Source organism: Pangasianodon hypophthalmus, chromosome 22 (assembly GCF_027358585.1).
Source record: "Pangasianodon hypophthalmus isolate fPanHyp1 chromosome 22, fPanHyp1.pri, whole genome shotgun sequence".
Lineage (NCBI taxonomy): Eukaryota > Metazoa > Chordata > Actinopteri > Siluriformes > Pangasiidae > Pangasianodon > Pangasianodon hypophthalmus.
In genome coordinates, this window is record NC_069731.1 from 20,131,176 (window position 1) to 20,150,420 (window position 19,245).

General features: G+C 41.1%; 2 protein-coding genes across 7 annotated transcripts in view; one reads left to right on the plus strand and one right to left on the minus strand.

Moving 5' to 3' along the window:
• The first annotated feature begins 282 nt into the window (after positions 1 to 282).
• On the plus strand, positions 283 to 5,711 carry LOC113541169 (kelch-like protein 34). The gene has a single exon (XM_026937999.3). It carries the CDS (start codon positions 2,013 to 2,015, stop codon positions 3,774 to 3,776), a length of 1,764 nt encoding a protein of 587 aa, XP_026793800.2. The 5' UTR covers positions 283 to 2,012; the 3' UTR covers positions 3,777 to 5,711.
• The window catches only part of cnksr2a (connector enhancer of kinase suppressor of Ras 2a), a 79,629-nt gene continuing 66,080 nt past the window's right edge, over positions 5,697 to 19,245 (minus strand). For 4 of the 6 annotated variants that reach the window (XM_053227891.1, XM_053227890.1, XM_034298256.2 and 1 more), the window contains 3 exons: positions 18,614 to 19,109; positions 11,090 to 11,301; positions 5,697 to 10,491 (listed from right to left, as the gene is read on the minus strand). In XM_053227891.1, coding sequence (XP_053083866.1) covers positions 10,261 to 10,491; positions 11,090 to 11,301; positions 18,614 to 19,109 — 939 coding nt within the window. In that variant the 3' untranslated portion in view covers positions 5,697 to 10,260. The other 2 variants (XM_053227888.1, XM_053227889.1) reach the window with 2 other exon arrangements.

Here is a 19,245-nt window from a genome sequence, read left to right on the forward strand (position 1 = left end):
GTGGATACTATCTCTTAAGAGAGTGATTAAATGTCATTATACCACAGCACTGCAATTCTGGATTGTGATTGGTCAGAAGGTGATAGTAGCGCAGCTGCAAATCGCAGGTTTATCTTAAACCTCGTTCTAATATTTTATTGTTTCTATAGTAACAGCTCATTCGCAGAGACCACTCCATATAAAAAAAATTGTGTAATCATTGACAAGGTTATTGTAAAGAAATGTTTATTTAACATTTATGGAAGGAGTCTCCACTTTCAGTGCTTTGTAACAGTCAGAGGTAAAGCTGTAACTTTAAGCTTCTGACATCTTCAGGACAGAGGAGTTTACACTTTGCAGTTTCTCTGTAACATGACAAGAGTTTTTGTCTTATTAAATTCAAGAAAGAGAAAAAAAGAGGCTGGTGAGGGAAAGACTGTTTATAGCTGCTATAACATAAGAACATATGTTTTGTGGATGTTCCACAACATTAAATTTAACTATAAATGGATAAAAACGTATGATGGGTCATTCTTTAATCAATAAAAAAATGTACTAAATAACTTTGACTTGGTAACAGTAATTCTGCTTCATCACACCACCCCATGTTTGATGATTTTCCTATAACAGCATGACACAGAGTAATATATTCCTTATTTATCAGTGGCACATCTATTATGGTAAGATGTCATATGTGTTCTATATTAGCTTTTTACTTCCTTAGCGTAAAGCAATTAAATCCTATACGAGTTATATTGTTTACAGATCATTCATCAGGAAACTTTCATGAGTGATTACATAATGGTTTGGCTCTCATCCTGGTGGGAAAGTGGATACCTTCTTAAAAAAACCTTGCTGGTTCCCTGAACAATCTTTGCTATCTCAAAGAGTGATCCATCAATTTTCTGACCACTTCTCTGAAGTAAACACAAATGCAGACGCAAGCATGTACTCTTTCAATGCTTCCTTTTGCATCTATTCGTCTATCAAGTTTGCAGTACTTGTGTTACCAATTAGCAGACAGATGGGTTATATTAGAAATACTTTGAGGATTCAAGAGGATTATGGTCCACACTGCTGGGTGTGCTAAGAACAGAGCGAGAATGTCAACTGTAGCCCTCTTATTTGAGTTTCTGACGCCCTTCATGTTGCATCCCTGGCCTGTCTGTGCCAGGGACTATTTAGGGACGATGACGGAATAAAATCATAAGGCCAGGGTAAGGGCTCTGGAATAGAACTACACACACATAACATGAGAATGGCATTCCAGCTCAACAGCAAACATGGCCATCAATTAGCCACACACTTCTATTAGTTTAGGCAAGTCAATGTCTTGTTTACCTCTCTTCTCGTTCTTTGTTTGTCTTTTCATCTCTATCACTCTACTCTCACTCTTTCTATCTCTCCCCTTCTGCCATGCCTCTCTCTGGCTGAGTCCTCGTCTGTCTCTGATCTGCCACGTGTTTCTATTCTTGTCACTGAGATGATGCGGAATGGGGTTTGGGCACTAATGGCAACAGACGGAAATATGGTGTTGACTTTTATTTACTTAGAGAAAAATTCACATGGGGAAATCACAACAAACAACTACCCTCATCATTAATACTCCCAGAATGACTGCAGGAAAAGGGCACTGCAATGAGGGAGTAAAGTTGCATGCTTCTGTTCTTTTCCCATGTGACCCAAAATGCCTTGCTGTTACCCCTCGTTCTGTTTGTACTAGGACTACCAGCATTCCTCTCCCAGAAAAACAGGGGGAGGATCATAGGTTGGTTGTCTGTCCAGACTCGTAATCCTGAAGTGTTTGGGGGCCGTCCACTGGCTGAAAAAGAGATCCATCCTATTGGCATGTTTATCTGCAGCAGCAATGAGCTACACCATCCCAGTAGCTGCCCTTATGAAGAGCAACACTCACTTCACTCAATTTGTGCCAGTCAAGGGGACTACTAACTTCCTCTCTCTTCCCCCATTTCCCTTCCTGTCTTCCCTTTGCTTTAACTTTCTCTTAATTTTCTTAATCTTCTCTGTTAGTAATGAGTTACTTTCTTATGCTCAGCAAGTCTCATGGCGAAGGGCTGCTCTCTCGATACCAGAGCTTGCGGCAAGATGGTCGAATGTGCGACATCATTTTGGAAGCTCAAGGCAAGGAGTTCCCAGCTCACCGCACCTTGTTAGCCTGCTCCAGTGACTACTTTTGGTCACTATTCCAAGAGCACACTTTGGAGTCAAGGGCTCGGACTGTCAGTCTACCAGCCGTGTCCTCAACTGGCCTGGAACTGGTCCTGGACTTCATCTACACCTCATGGATCTCATTATCTCCCTCCACTTTGGAGGACACACTGCAAGCTTCCTGCTACCTTCAGGTTACCCATGCTTTGGATCTCTGCACTGAATACATCTCAAACAGCCTCACTCTGGATAACTGCTGCTTTTTTGCCAATGTGGCTGCCCGTTACAGCCTCTCTGATGCACTTGCTGTCACCAGTCGTTTTATTGCAAGGCACATGGCAGGACTCCTGGGTGCCAGTGGTGACAGATCTGGGCTGCTAGAGCTAAACCTTGACTCTTTTCGAGAGGTGTTGGGATCAGATGAGATGCCAGGGGTAAAGGAGACAGCACTGCTCCAGCTAGCTCTGGACTGGTTGTCCTGCAACCCTTTACCTGCCTTGGAAAGTAACTCTTTACTCAGTCGTGTTCGATTTGGCCTGGTGCCTCCAGAAGATCTGAACCATATGAGTTCCCTCAACCTACCCCTACGCACTCCTTTCATTCACAGCTTGGTACAGAAAGCCCTGCATTACCACATGCAAGTTCCCCTCCAGCCACTAATCCAGAATGTCCATACAAGTTTGAGAGCCACAACCAACATGGTACTCCTGGTAGGAGGAGGCGCTGAAGCAGAACGACCACAGACCCAAATCCAGAGCTACAATCAAGAGAGCAGGAAGTTCCATGTGCTGCCCATTAACATGGTAAAGAAGCTCCAGTATCAAGGAGTTTGTGTGGTGGGAAACTTCCTCTTTGTGCTTGGAGGAGAGGTTGTAGAGGTGGATGGGGAGAGTGAGAAGACAGCAGTGATGACGGTGTCTGACCAAGTGTGGCGCTATGACCCTCGGTTTGAACGCTGGGAGGAGATGGAGCCACTCTTACAAAAAAGGGCACAGTTCTCCTGCTGTGTGGTGGAGGGTGTAATCTATGCCATAGGAGGACGAGGCCAGAGAGGAGAGCCTACGCTGTCCTCTGTGGAAAGATACAACATGAGTGCAGGGTGCTGGCGTAGTGGCGTGTCCTTGCCCCACGCTATCCATGGACAAGCTTGTGCCACCATCGGCAGAGGTATCTACATTTCTGGCGGCATCCATGGCAGCCAGCCTGAGAGTAGCAAGGAAGTGTTATTTCTTAACACCTCTGATGATGATGTCTGGATAAGACGTTCTTCTATGTCTATTGCTAGATTTGGCCATCAGATGGCAGCCATAAAGGAAAAACTCTATGCATTCTTAGGGATGTATGAACCATTTTGTGACATCGAGTGCTATGACCCTAAACAAAATCAGTGGACCCGACTGAAACCTCTTCTGCAAGACCGCTTCTGCTATGGTTTGACAGTCACACCAGGCGGATGCGCATTGATGTTTGGAGGTAGAAAGTGGCAAGATGGACAGGAAGTGTGCATTCATGATGTCCTGGAGTACAACCCTGAATATGACAGCTGGAGGAAAGTGTGTAAGCTGCCACATCCATTATGTGGGACGCAATGTGCTCAGATGAGTCTCCAAGAACTTATAGAGAGATAGGTACCCCCCAAAATCCTCCAACTTCCATATACACGCAGAGAACTTCCACAGCCTGAGTAGAAAAGGAGAAGATTGTTCAGTCAGTGCATACTTGGTAGCCTTGTAGAGGGTAAATCTCACTGATCTATGCAGGCAGAATGGATTTTGACCTTCAGGACAGTGAATCAGAAGAATCTTGGCACTGGAGGCACTGTATTGCAAAGGATAAACAAAGCATGACAGCAATGGGAGGTCATACTGACAGCGCAAAAAAGACAAGAGCTCCGGGAGTTCTGGGGTTGTCCTATTTCCAGAAAATAAGATTGCATGGAAAGAAACGGACACGGATCGAACACCGTGTGAAATAACACAGTGTAAAATAAGGACTGTCTAAAGCAGGTGCATATACAGGATATTTGGCAATGGATACAGATAAGGCAGAAAGTATGAATATTTTCATATGAAAAATATGAAAATTTATGCCAGAACCGTCAGAGAAGGGGGCTTAGGTAGATAAAAGGACATCAGAACAAAAGGAACAGAATAGATACATGAAAAAAAGGTTGAAGCATAAAATAGTATTGAGAACAAGGTATTTAAAAGCACTTTAAGTTAATTAAAGGTCTCTGAGTGTGTGTGGGATGAAAATGAGAGGGGGGAAATAGATTTAGTTCTCTCAAATACAAAACACGGGTCAAAACTCAACAACTGCCTGGGCGTAGAGCGCTTTCCACTCTTCTCCATGACCTAAGTAATTAAAATTCACCAGAAAATGTTAAGTATGATATGTTGCATATCTTGCATGTGTCATTTATTTGAGTCATGTAATAAAAAGCATCTTCCTGGAGCAAAATTAGTCTAGCATACAGAACTTAATGAAAGCTATTCAGAGGTACACTAGGAAAGAGCCTGAATAAACGCGGGGAGCGTGAGATCGTCCCTGGAGCTTGCAAGTCATTTAGCGCAATTCATTTTTGCTTTGTCGTAATGAGCTTAAAATAAATGAAATGATTAATGAGTGGTGTTAAAAGCGAAAGGCATGAACTCGAGAGAAAGAGCGCAAGGATGTGGTAATTAACACAAAGGAGAAAGACTAGGGATGTCTGTATGCTAGGATATAGCAGATTAGCACCAGGTGGCCTGAGAGAGAAAGGGTGCATGTAAAGAAAGCAGAAAAACCTTCATGGTAGCTTGGAGAGAGGCAGATAGGCAAGAAGGGTAAAATAAACACCCCGTTAGATCTGGATCTTGGATGGAGGTAGACGGATTGCCAGTTCTTTCATTTCCTAATACTTTAGCTGAGCCTGTGAAGCCTGGAACTCCACTAGCTTAGCTCAGCAAAAGCATCTGGTTGTTTTCTACAAGTTATACTACAAAGACAATAAGTCAGGAATAGACCACTGTGTGTCATGCTGTTATAGGAAAACAATGTGTGTAATGAAACCACCCTGAAGTTGATTAGTTTCCTATAACAGCACGTCTCTGAGTGTTTTATTTTGTCCTAATACCACAGCAATTACAATTTTTCTTTATTTATTAATGTTTTTAACTGTTTATAGTTACATTTAATGTTGTGTCAGTTTCTCTTACATTATCACAGCTATAAACAGTCATCCTCTATAAAAAAAAAAACCATAAGTGATAACAGGAATCTACAAATCATTTAATGTAACTATGAATGGATAAAAAGTATGATGTGTCATTTGTTAATAAATAGAAAATTTGCTGTCACATTCCTGTGGTATAAGAAGAATAAAACTCTCAGAGACGTGCTGCTATAGAAAAACAATCAACTTGATTGTAGTAGTAGTAACTCCGCTTCATCACACCACCCTGTTGTTGATTAGTTTCCTATAACAGCACCACACACGCACGGTTTCTTTCCTTACAACAACAAGGAGTCCCAGAGCTAGGTAAAGCATGAGTATAGGAAGACCACAGTTTCATGAGCAAAGTTTTATTGACTTTAACCACATGGACCTCAAAACTGGAGAAACAGATCGATTTCCTAAATAAATTCTGAAATAAATAAAACTGCCAGGTAGTAAGCTAAACACAGCACGTACTAACGGCATTTCCCAAATGGCATGCCTAATTAGAACAAATAATTATTTGCAGAAACATGATTGTAGATTTACTAGATTGGTCTGTACGTTGAGTTATCAGTCTTTAAGTTATGATTTTTAACTCAGAACAACATCATAATTGCAAAAAAAAAAAAATTTGCACAAGTCCAACAAAAAATAAATAGAGCTTCAGGTTAAAAACAGGCAGCTGCAAGAAAACCAATCTAGTAATTCCAGTCATTTCCATGAGCAAACATTGTGCTGAGTCTAAAAGAATCTACATAGTGATAATGGTGATATACCTCATATATTATATAGTCACATGATCAAATCAAGTACATCAGTTTAATTAATATAGAAGAAAATTCTGTTCTACTTCAGCGTGTTTTCATGAGGGTTATTTATCTCTCGCACAACTGCAATGTACATTATAATACACATACGTCATCTTATCTTATATTAAACTCTAATCAGAACATTCAGAAATAGTCTTTGTCTAAAAAAAAAAAGCACACAAAATAAGTCCTCTGAGTGCTTTGATTGCTTCAAGTCCAGTCCATTAGATTTCGTTCAGCACTCATTTGAAATAAAAAACAAACAAACAAACAAACAACCAAACAAAAATAGTATAAAGTGTTAGAATGGATCTGAGCCATGCAGTATAAGAATATAAGATATATACTGTATATATATACAAATGAAGCTGGATAACAGTGAGTGCTGATGTACAATAAAATGAATATTTTATTAATTAATATTATTAATTAATTTGTTTTATTATGAATTAACCAATGAATGTTATTAATTAATGTATTAATTAATAATTATTTATATCTTTTTACTCACTCAAGTGATTTCTAATTTTTTTTTACTAATCAAATGATTAAATTATTTATTAAATTAATTAATACATGTAATTAATAAAAATAATTATTGAATAATGATAAAGAAATGGTGGATTGGCGGCCTTAAGCGACTGCTTGTACCGCTTATAGCTTGAAACGGCCCTGATGAAAAGTCCTCCTACTTTCCTGAATATTTGCTTGCATCAGACATTCATTTGTAACATTTTCTTGCCCTGTGATTGGATGAAGCCACACACACTGTATGAATTATTCATGAAGCTCATTATAATACCCAGTCACAGTAGGTTTATAGGAAGTGGTATTGGCGAAATTGTTATTTTTTTGGCACGACTGAGCTAAAGTAATCAGTATCGCTGGAGTCCCTGTGCAGAAAACGTGCTTCGTGTTTATGAACTACTTTACATTTTTATAGAGTCATCTCTCATTTCAGCTGGAGGCGTCGAAAAGCGAGCTCTCCTCCTGAATCTCAGACGATCAGCTCTGCAGAACGAACACGTCTATCAAAACCCACGCACAGCTAAATCACAGGCTTCGGCCAGCAAAGCCTACACACAGGTGTGATTTCCTCACTGTGGACTCTAATACATGTGTATATATATCTTCATATGCCTTCATCTACACCTGCAAGCAGATCTCCTTTTACAAAAAAAAGTGCTTTTATTAGCTACACCAAAATCTAAAAGTCTTGAGGATCTTACAAGGGAATTCTGACATTAAAGTAGCTGTTAATATGTAAATGATTATTTTCACTAGTCCTGTGTTGCGTCTCTCAGCTTCTGTGTTCACAATTTTATATTCCTGACCATCTGCTACACTGGATGATTATTTGGGGTACAGAAAGAAATGCAAGCCAATCATATATCACAGGAGGCGGGATTTGTCTCAATATTGATGTGGAAACAGATATCTGTTGTAAAAATTTATCTCAAAAGAAAGATTTGTTCAGTATAATCTGTAGTAGGCGTGTTTACAACAGCAGGTCTAGCGTTTAATATGTAATTGTCATGTTATGTCATTTTTACTAGTACTGTTTTGCAAACCTCATCTTCTACGGTCACGGTTTTGTATCACTGCCAATCTGCGCTACACAACTCATCACACAAATACATCACGAAAGGATGCGGAATCCTGACTGCGAACGAGCGCTCATTTGTCGCATTGCGATTACGAGTAAGAAATGCTAGCCAATCGTAACGCAGGAGGCGGGATTAGTCCAAATATTGGTGAGGAAACAGATATCTGCCCCAAAGCCTTCAAAATATACCTCGAAGAAAAGGTTTCTTTAGTACGAACTGGAAAAAATCCTTCCCTAATGGGCGTGTTTATGACGCTTGTATTAACGGGTAAGTTTTTTATTTCAGCTGTCCTTTTAAAAGTAGCAGGTTGTTTATTAATGCTTAAATACATAAATAGTGAAATATATCACAATCCAGTGAGCATGAAGACGTTAATGACACGTTTAGATTTCATCCTAAGTGAACATTTTAAGGTATTTTCCGATGTTTAGTGTCATTTGTATACAAACCATCGACTTCATACAACAAAAATAAGACAAGTTTACAGTTACGTCTTTTCATGAGGCAGGACAAATGTCTGTGGATGTCTGTGTATTTCTATTTGCACACTATTCACATTTTGTATTGTTTAATACTTGATGCCAAATATTTGAACATAATCAGGATTTATATTGTACATGTCTTTATAGTTCACCATCATCTAGATAGCTACAAGCTATTTAACAAACAGTGGGCCTCATTTATCAATCAGGATACAAACAAATTTATTCGTAAATTGCTCAAAAGAGGATTTACACAAGAAAATGTTATATTGATGAAATTCCAGTTAGTTGTAAAAAGTTCCTGTTCTATGTGTTACTCCTGAGTTTGTGTAAATTTCCATACAAAGAGACTCTCTCATTTCCATATAAGGAAAATCACTAACGCAATAACAAAACAAATCCATAACTTGAGACCAAAGTAATGGCACCCTATAAAAGGAGGAGGATTTAGTGTGTGTCTGTGGTAGCCGGCGAGCCGCAGTGGCTGAGCTGCATTAGTGGAAGAATCTGCGCATTCAGTTTCACAGTTTAATCGTCTTTTTTTTCGTTTTCACCTCACTGTGAGCTTTGCCTTTTATGGAGTGTTGTGGATGTGGCTAAATGTAAATGCTGTGAACATGCTTGGTAATTTATGGCTGATTGGCATTTAACAACGTACATAGATCAGTGAAAATTGAAACTGTGAATCTGGCAGGAATTTTCAGTTCGGTTTAGCCACGAAAACATTAACATACAACTTTATTAAAAGAGTGATAAATGAGGACCAGTGTTTAGGTCACTACAGCAAGACTTTCCAGTTTACATTAACAAATATATACTAACATACTACCAAATTTAAATGTACGCACCACGAGTTTACCGGTAACTGGGCAGGCTTTGTTCTGTCCATTTAACTAGCTTAATATTAGCTAGCTATTTCTAAAACTAGCTAACTGCTGTTTAGTATGGATGGATCTGGACTTTTGGACTCTTAAGATCTTTGAGATCCAATCAGAAAGCATGATGATGCAGCTTTAAGCAACTGGCTCATGTGAGGTTCAGCATATAAACTTATTAACAGTGGTTTAAAAAAAATAATAAAAAATTAAATGTTGATATTATGACAGTGATGTCCACTTTTCTTTTGTCCCACAGTTCCAGGCTTCGGTTCCAGTGTCCAAATTTGTGCAATGCATCCTGTGGTTCTGTTACGCCACATATCTGGACGTGGTTCTGTCCTATTGCAGTGTTTGACGGCTGTCACTTGTGTCTCAGGAAACGTTGCGGAGTCAAAACCAGTAATCGGTGTTTCCAAATCCAGTGTTTTGAGTCGAGGCTGCTGGTTTTGTTTGCGCTTTTAACACAAACCATGTGTGTCTATTAGAATACACAAGTAAAGGAATACTCCATTTTTAAAGTTACCTCTATCACCTGTATCTGTAGCGTGTTTGTCTGAGTATCACACACCAGAAGGTTCCACAAGTTTCCCTTCAAAAACTATATAAATAAATTTACACCAAACGTACAAATAATAGATGTCTAAGGGCAGATGTTGAATTCTGTCAATAAACCTTTAAATTACATAACTATAAAAGAGAAATGTAAACAATAAAGTTGTAAGGATGAGACAAACAGGACAGAAAATCTTCCCTAAACTGTTTTTATCCAACTTATCCACAGCAACTCTGGAGCTATACAGTAGAAAAGTAGTTCCGGATCCTTTACACTTTCCTGAAGTATCCTGACACCATCAGAGACACACAACCACCACAGATTTTTCCCTCTGAAAAAGTAGTTGACATTCGGCACATTTACAGCTTCATTTATATGCAAACATCTTTACCTGATGTTCAACACATGCCCTTAGACCTCCATTATGTAAGTGAGTTTGGAGTTTCAGCACAGGGAGCTGGAGTTTTCCTTTAAATAAACCTACAGTACTGTTTGTGTAACACTTTAAGGTCCTGAGATGGGCCAGTTAGAACCTGAAAATGTTTGTGCGTGTGGGAGTGTGGGAGTGTGTGTGTGTGTATGACTCAGACATGAGTCTCGATGTAGGAGTGTGTGTGTGAGAGGGACGGCGTGCGAGGTGTGGGCTCGGGAGTGGAGGCGGGGCTCGGCTCCGACAGTGGACTAGGCTGGCGGTCCTTCTTGTCTTCGGCTGAGAACAGCTCCATGTACGTTCTCTTCCACTCCTGGAAGTCGGAGGACGTAAGCTTGGGTTTGTCCAGCAGCTTGTCAATCACTGCTATCTCGCCTTCCCTGTCCTATCAGAGCGCAAAAACAGAGCAGCGAAGGGTGGACATTACAGACACACTCGATCTCTCTCTCCAGGGCTAAAATACAGGTTAGGATGTCAGAGGCACGAGTCACGGCTGTTAGCTCACGTGTTAAAGTGATTTAGCGCACTTCAACAGGCGAGACTAGCGGGCAAGGACACACACACACACACACACATACATACATACACCATGCTAGCTTTGACCAGAGTCCTCTGACACTGTGGGCCTCGCCGCCCCTCCACACAGCACCTTATCCTTCCTTACAGCACCCACAATGCAACAGGAGTCGGCCAGAGAACAAGCACACAGCAGGACCGGAGTCACAGATTAGCATTAGCCTCGACAGCTAGTTCTGCTCCACAGCCAAGCGCAGCCATGTTACTAGACAGTAGAACAAAAACAAGGCTCCAAGACAGCAGCACCGAGGAGGAACTTGTCCAAATCATCACTTCGCTAACGAGCGCCGCTGTCTTCCGAGCCCCGGAGACGCTCAGACAGACGGACAACATCGCAGACAGACGAAGACGCATTGATACGCAACGCAGACAGACAGAAACCCATGCGGCAGCAGCGTGTCCGGTACCTTGAGCGTGCTCTGCAGGATGCGCAGGCGATGCACTTTGTCGTTGAGCAGCGGGTCGTTGCAGCGGCGCACAAACGAGTGCTTGTACTCGAGACGGGTGGAGAGACGCGGCTCACCCAGAGGAGACACGCTGGCGCGTTCTAGCGCCCGGTACAGGTCTCCCAGAGAGTCGGTGTGGCACTGACGCTCGTGTTCCCGCTCATGCTCCCCGCCTGAAGGGGGCGCCACCCATACACACACACACACACACACACACACACACACACACACAAGCACATAAAGAACACACACATCACAGTCAGAAGGGAAATGAGGACTGCATTGCCATTAACTAACCAATCACTGCGCTGTTAACTGTTTAATGTTCAAAATATTAAGCATGATTTACAGAAATGCTAATGCGCGTGTTTCTTACAAAACATTACATAAAATATTAAAAATCAGATCTCTATTACAGAGCATTCTATATAACCAAAAGCGAAAAAGAGTTCTTGCTAGAAGGTCTGATTTTCTGATTTTCTTCACTCAAACAAGAACCAAGAACCAGCTACTTTTACAAGAAGAATCCGTTTGATTGACATTTCCAACAACCAATCACAGACCTCTGGTTTCGTTATCTGTTACTGGAACACAACACTCTCTCGTTAGCTCCTGTTAGACATCGGATGTTGTTAACCCTCAAACATTTTGCTTTATAAAGCAGGTTATAATTAATTAATAACTTTTCAATTGACATGAAGAGATACAATATACAGGATTTTATTTTTCAACTTATGAAGTTAAACTTTATAGAGTTGTACCGATAAAAAAAAAATGGACAGTTTTATTTAAAAAAAAAAGGCAAAAAACAGTCACAACACTGAGAAATATTACTGAAAGCGTCTCAGATCCATATCGTTTTGCTCCAGTGTGGTTTAATTAGAATTTTTAGGTCACTGTAGATAGTTTTTGACGTTTATGGGAACTGCAATCCATCAGCGCATCAAAGAAGAGCTGAAGAGTGAGTGCAAACAAACAAAAAACAAATTAATTAATTAATTGATTGATTTCAATAGATCGATAGATAGATAGATAGATAGATAAATAAATAAATATGTGCATTCCATCATCATGTGTTAACACGCTAAAAATAAAAGATTTTAGTGATTACACTTTAGGTGTCTCAGCTGTTATTTAAAGAGCTCTTTCATTCATTCTTCATCCAGGACAAACAAAAGACTGTAACAGCAGGAAATAAATCTGAGATGAGAGAACCGTCTCCTCACAGCGAGCAGGTCCTAATTATTAATTACACCTGAGCTGCACGGTAAGCTGTAAACACTCATCTCTCTTTGTGTCCTGCATCATGGCTCTGTCCACCCACGCATCTCACACACACACACACACACACACACACACACACACACACATACACACACACACACAGTAGCCTCAGCAAGCCAACTGACCTGACGCTGACTAACACACTCATCATTTAGTGTTTAGCCAAAAAAAAACAAAAAAAAAAGCCCACCACATCCCTCCCACGCCGATGCAGCCGAGCCGGAGCTGTGATCGTTCCTCTCAGCGCTTTCAGGTGCCTCATCCATCACCGTGACACGCCCGGAAAGCTGAGGGTGTGTTTGGATGCGTGGGAGAAGAAACAGCTTAGATAAAGAAAGTATTCGTGTATATGTGTGTAATCAAGACCACGCAGCATGGAACGCTCCCTGAGAACGCCAAAGGAATGTGATGTGATGAGAACACGCTTCAGGACTTCAGGTGCCAGTTACTGCGTCTGCACACTTCCACACACCACCACATGAGGGCAGCATTTCCTCACCGTGAATTATAACACGATTATTCATGAGATTTGGGGCGGAGCTTGTCACATATACAGAGAAATGTTAGGTCGTTGATTAAAGGAAAACTCCGCCCTGATTTTATATTGAAATATTTGTGATGCGTTTAAGTGAATCTGGTGCTAATGTGAAGGTTTTCGTTATTCCCATGAGAAGTTATTGGGTGCGCGCTAAGTTATTGTTAGTGCAGTTAAAATGGCGTTTAGAACAGCAAGGTTTTGCTCTTAGCTCTTAAAAACAAAACTACATTTCTGACTCACTCATCATTCAATGCCACATTAATGAGAAATCCAGTGTCCAAGGTTTAGAGATGTTGATGTTGAAGCAAACACTGGACTCAAAGTCCCAGAATGCAATGCAGCTTTATGATGCTAACTTACTCCAGAGACTCGGCTTGGCTAATCAGCGATCTACATGTTGATGTTTATTATTTAATCAAAAAAACACCATGCATTTTTCCTTAGGCCATTTTTCAGAAAAAATCCAAGAATTTTGAGAGTTTTTTCTGTAATATCCTTCTCATTTTTTCTTCTTTTTTGACTAAAGTAAAGAATTTGAGTACTTCTACGACCTCTGATCATATGACATCATATTGAACTTGGGGTTGAGGAATTCCAGTCTGAGGAAGTGTTGGATTAGTTTTGCACAGCCGGAAGTTGGAAATACAGAGTTAGGAGTTTCAGTGGAGCGCAGCATCGATCTCGATTTCCAGGCTTTCTCCTCTGTCCTGCATTCACACTAACTGATTCCTGGTAAATTGCTGGGTAACAGTGCAAACTGTGTGCAAAAATACTTTAAGCTCTCGAGTGCAGCTATTTCGTGGCCACTCTCTCTGGCGTCTGGGGCACGGTGTGTCACAAACGATAAGAACTCTTCAGCAGGTGGTGGAGCAGGCTGGAGATCGAGGATGACTAACATCCATCCGCCTCCACTGCACGAGAGAGAGAGAAAAACAGAACGAGAGAGTGAGATGAAGGGAATAAAGGGTTATTCATCGAGACCCTGTGCTGTGTTTATATTTAGTGCGCTGCGGGAGTTCAGCTCTGACAAAGTGAGCAGAAACAATCGTCAGGACGGGGGATTAGTGAAACGCAAGAAGATTATAGCGCCAATGTCAATCAGTAAATGTTAATTCCTCCTGTGTGGAAAATTCCACATGCTCTCTCTCAGCGCAGATCAGGCTCCGCCCACACGTATACAGCTATACATAGTTTTTCCTGACGTTTAGGCTTCTTGTCTTCAGTATAAAACTCTGTTTTGACTACTTTCATGTGAAAGTGAAGAATTGTACGTTAACGTCACAGCGTGAATCCGTTGCATTTGTTTTCCGTGTTTTATGCATGTGCCGTTTATTACGGCTGCTGACCTATGGAATTCAATTTGTGCCAAAGTATTGAGCAAGAAACAAACAAAAATAGACAGTGAGAAAGAAGAAAAACAGTCTGAAACTGAAAACAATGAACTCAGTGGCAAAAATGTAATCATGGTTTATGAATGCGCTGCCAGAGTTTTCATTTACGCTTTCAAAGTCTTCGTTTACGCTCTACAAGTTTACATTCGCCATTCTGGCACAAAGCTCTCGTGTGGGCGGGGCTTAACAGCGATTTAATGTCATTGGCTAGTGAGATTTGGACCGACAGATCCCAGACCTGGAAGTAGAGACTTCAGTGGCGTGAATTTTTGACAGCGTTCTGGATGCAGTTCTCTGTGTAGTTATAGTTATAGTGTTTGTACTTTGTAGTGGAAATTAGTTCCTTACTGACTTCAGTATATAGTCATTATATTAGTTCAGGAGCATCTCTACTTCCAGGTCAGAGAGCTGTTGGTCCAAATCGCAGGTAGTCGCAGGTAGTCGCAGGTAGTCGCAGGTAATCACGGCCGTGCTGATATTCAGTACAGCAGCACGATTGCGAGTGTGATATAACTTTTATACAAGTTCTATAAACAAGAAAGTAATATCGAGTAACTGACATTTCAGACATAATATGGCCAAATATTTTTTAGTTTTGCTCCATCAACGAAAATAGTTTCTAAAGAAGCCATGGTTAGATATAGCATTGCACGTTGCCATGGTAACGCACAGCCTGACTGACAGGCCGTAGTAAGTGTAGTAAGAGTTGCAGTGTAATGAACTATTGCTAGATTTGTAATTTTATGTACTGAACACAGACGAGAGGAGTGATACACACAGTGACGTGTCCCGGAGGTGTAAATATCAGCGCTCTCAGAACGCCACTCGTCCAATCAGATGAGGCCCGGAATTAATCGCTGTATAAAACAGTTTACGACGCACGATCACGGCACTGATGTGCTCATCCGAGTGTTTCCGATTCCTCTGGGATTTCGTGTGGAAGGAGATATTTAAAACACTGCTCAGTTGTATATTTTCAGACATATCTGTACACGTGTGAACTGAGACTCAGGTGAAAGACGTCCCGCTATTCCTGCGCGACGATGACATCATGTCTCAGTGTGCACGTCTCAGCATAAAGCAGAAGAACACACCATCCTGCTCACAAAGCTCCTCCACTTCCACAAGCCAGAGAAATAAAGAGAGAGTGCTGAAAGGGGACAAAAAAAATCCATATCTGCCACATGCCTGCTTTTAAAAACAACTTCAAAAACCTGGAACAAACACAAGCCTACTTTTGGGGGAAAAAAATCGCTCTTCTGTTGATGAGCCTGAATCTGAGGCCATCAACGGCTCTGAACACTCTGCCCTAATTACATTTTTTCTCATAACGAGCAGTGCCATTAAAACTTAATTAAGATGCAGTCATATTTTTAGGACATTTTCAGAAAAGGAACGGGCAACTGGTGTTTATTTATTTATTTATTTATTTTTTATTCCAGGCATCAGACGTACCACCGAGCGAGAGGTTGCAACCTCCAGGGATGTAATTATAAATGAATTTGTTATCTCAATTTTTTAATTCTTGTTTCCTCTTTAACCACATGCTGCTTTAAAGGTCAATATACTGTAGTAATCCTCACTATTACAAATAAAATATACTGTACGCCTGAGAAACAAGGCGGCTGAAAGAACGCAGGTCCGTTCTGGATCTGTCAGTCGTGATATAGACACGCCCCAAAGGCCCTTCACTCCGCCCCTCATATCATAAGAAGGGAAATGTAATACGCAGACAGTAATGCAGACAAAGTGCCACGGCAAAAAAACAAAACCTTCACTTTGTTTTTCTTACATCACTTTATCTCTTCAGTGAAAAACAATCAGTAGGTTTTGCTTTTTTAAGAATTGAAAGCAGACTTTGTGTGAGAATTCAGAGTAATTCCCCGGTGCACTGTTTTTCACTTTCATCACTGTGTTGCACTCGTGTTACACTGAAATGCAATCACTGTGTAGCTAAAGCCCTAAGCTGCACTCGGGGGGTACGGTAACCTGAAAAGGGGAGAATCATCAACATTTTCAGAATTATTACTAACACACAGTAAAAGTGGTCATGGACTAAAAATATTTATAGCTAAGAGCAGGACTTTTTTTTTTTTAGCAAGGAGTACTCCTTTTTTTTTTTTTTTTTTTGCTTTTCAGTGTGTATTCTTTTCTACGTGTCACTACTGAAAAACGATTCAGTTTGAGTGTTGTATTTGTATGGGGTTTTTTTCAGCAGTGTAATTGCATTTTGCTCTGGCACAGAATAATTTACTCCATAAAATACGGCCACGAAACACAAACGTGCCAAAAATTACTGTTAAACAACAGCGAGGTCAGATAGTACTGCTGTGAAAAACATGATTAGCCATGAAAAAATCATGATGATGCAAAAAAAAAAATAAAACGAGAGTAAAATATGGAAGCTGCTTTCTCAACATGGAGACCATTGAGAGATGAAGATTCATCTTTTTTGTGTGTTTAATGATGGAATAATGGAAAGCTAACAAAAATCCCCTGAACTAAGTGACGTAAACTGGAGGAGGAGGAGTCAAGAAGTAAACAAATCCTTCCAATGTTTCTGTAGTGTGGTCATAATTTCATTTGTCTGAATTTTTATAACATTTCCATATGCAAAGGCCTGATGTTACCTTTACAGTCCTACATGAAAGGGTTCCTCATGGGTTCTTCGCATGGTTAAGAGTTCACAGGTTCCTCAGGAGCAGGGATTCTAAATTCATTCTTTGTTTTTTAGATTAAAGTGTATACTTTTTCATCTGAAAGTGTGTTGGTTTTTATTTTATAATTTAAAAAATATGCATAAGCTTGTGTGAAACTCTGAAGCTTTGAGCATCTACACTGAAGAAGAATCGCAATGCATCTGAGAATCGTATATTTTTCCGTCCCTGTGGAGCCTGACGTTTCATTTAGCAGCAAGTTTCCATAAAACTTCCTGAAGTCGGTAAAGGACAGCGGTATAAAGGACAGACTAATAACCACAGAGCTGCTTCACAGCCAGACATTTACATCTCCTCCAGAAGCTCAGACTTGCCTGGACGGGGATATCTGTAAAGCAGTCACGTCCGCTGGCTTGTGTCTTATAACAGGAGCTGGCATCAATAATAAATGTTCACTGCTCACAGAACAACAAACAGCTTTTGCTTTTTTGGGTCTTAAATCTGCAACTTGCTGAGACTCGCCTCAAGTTTGGAAGTTTAAAATCTGTGGGTTTTTTCCAGTAAGCAGTGGCTGGGTGTGTATTAGAACTTTACTAATACTATATTACACTACTATTTATACCATTTATATACATTTATTTATGAATTCATCCATCCATCCATCTATCCATCTACTACATGTAACTAATATCTATCCATCCTTCCATCTGTCCATCTATGTGCCATTCATCCATCTATCTATTAATCTGTCTGTCTTTCTCATCCATCCATAGACCCAACAATTCCTCCATCTCTCCATCCATCCATCCATCTTATCTTGTCTATCTGTTTATCTATTCGTCTGTCAGTCTTTTCCATCCACCCATCAAAGGCTCCATCCATCCAGCTGCCGGTTTGTCTTATTCATCTATGTTTATCTGCCTTACACAACCATTTATCCATTCATGAACTGTCATCCATCTTTTCCATCCATCCATACATACATACATACATACATACATATATCTATCTACCTATTTGCCTGATCCATGTATCTATGTCTATTTTTCTTGTCCAGCCATTTGTCCATTTGTCTACTTTTTCCATCCATCCATCCATCCATTCATCTCTTCGTCACATCCATCTATGTTTATTTGTCTTGTCCAACCATGTATCCATTCACGTGTCTATCTGCTCCATCCAACATATATATATATATATATATATATATATATATATATATATATATATACAGAGGAGCACATGCAGGCTGCTGTCACGTGGCAGTGTGAAGCTACAGGGTATATATATATATATCCATCTATCAATCCATCTTTCTCTCTGTCTCTCATCCATCCATCTTTCTGCCTTATCTATCCTACCACCCATCCTTCCATCAATTTTTCTCTTGTCCATCTATCCATCCATCCATCCCACCATTCCACCATCTTTCTGTCTGTAATGGTCTAGATGATTTCTATCTATCCATCCATCTGTCCATATACTGCATCTGAAATGCACCTAAGTGTCTATAATCCATTCATAAATAATGGTCCACAATCACGTATTCTGTATATGCACAATATTTATAACAGAACGACGGTCATCACATATGTCTAAAACACGTCTGACCCACCGTCACCTCTGTGTGGAGGATCCCGTTGCTCTGCCATGCTAGTGGAGGGCGAGAGGAGTGCATGCAGGCCGCTGTCGCGTGGCAGTGTGAAGCTGCGGGGTTTCCCTCCACCGGCCGCAGGGTCCCGCAGACGCTCGCCCTCGGCCATGTCGAAGGGTCCGTAGTGCTCCTGCAGGAGCGTGCGCTGGGCGGGCAGCGTGGACTGGCGGCGGCGCTCGGGGGACATCCCGTTGCCCGGCTCAGCAAACACAGCGTCCTCCAGCGGCAGCGTCTGCAGGTAGTGCAGGCCCGAGCTGGTGAGCGGCGTCTCGATCAGGTCCTGCCACGAACGCCGCTGACTCGCCGACTTACGGGCCGGAGAACCGCCACCGCTGCTGCTGCCACCTCCACCTGGAGGATCGGAGCGGTACTCCTCATGAGACGAGCGCGAGTGGGAGGTTTCGGTGGACGACAGCCGGCCGTGCTTGGGCCCCGGGTATGGACTTGCGCAAGTCATCTGTTAGGAAAGATGGAGAGATTTTAGCTGATGGAGATGCCATCTTGTTTTTTCTTGGCCACTGTTAGATTGATATTAAGGACCTGGCAGCTGTTATGAAGTGGCATTAACATGCACCTGTTTCATTTTGAGACAA

Coding starts and splice junctions, on each gene's coding strand:
- LOC113541169 (XM_026937999.3), top strand. CDS start 2,013: ATGAGTTACTTTCTTATGCTCAGCAAGTCTCATGGCGAAGGGCTGCTC.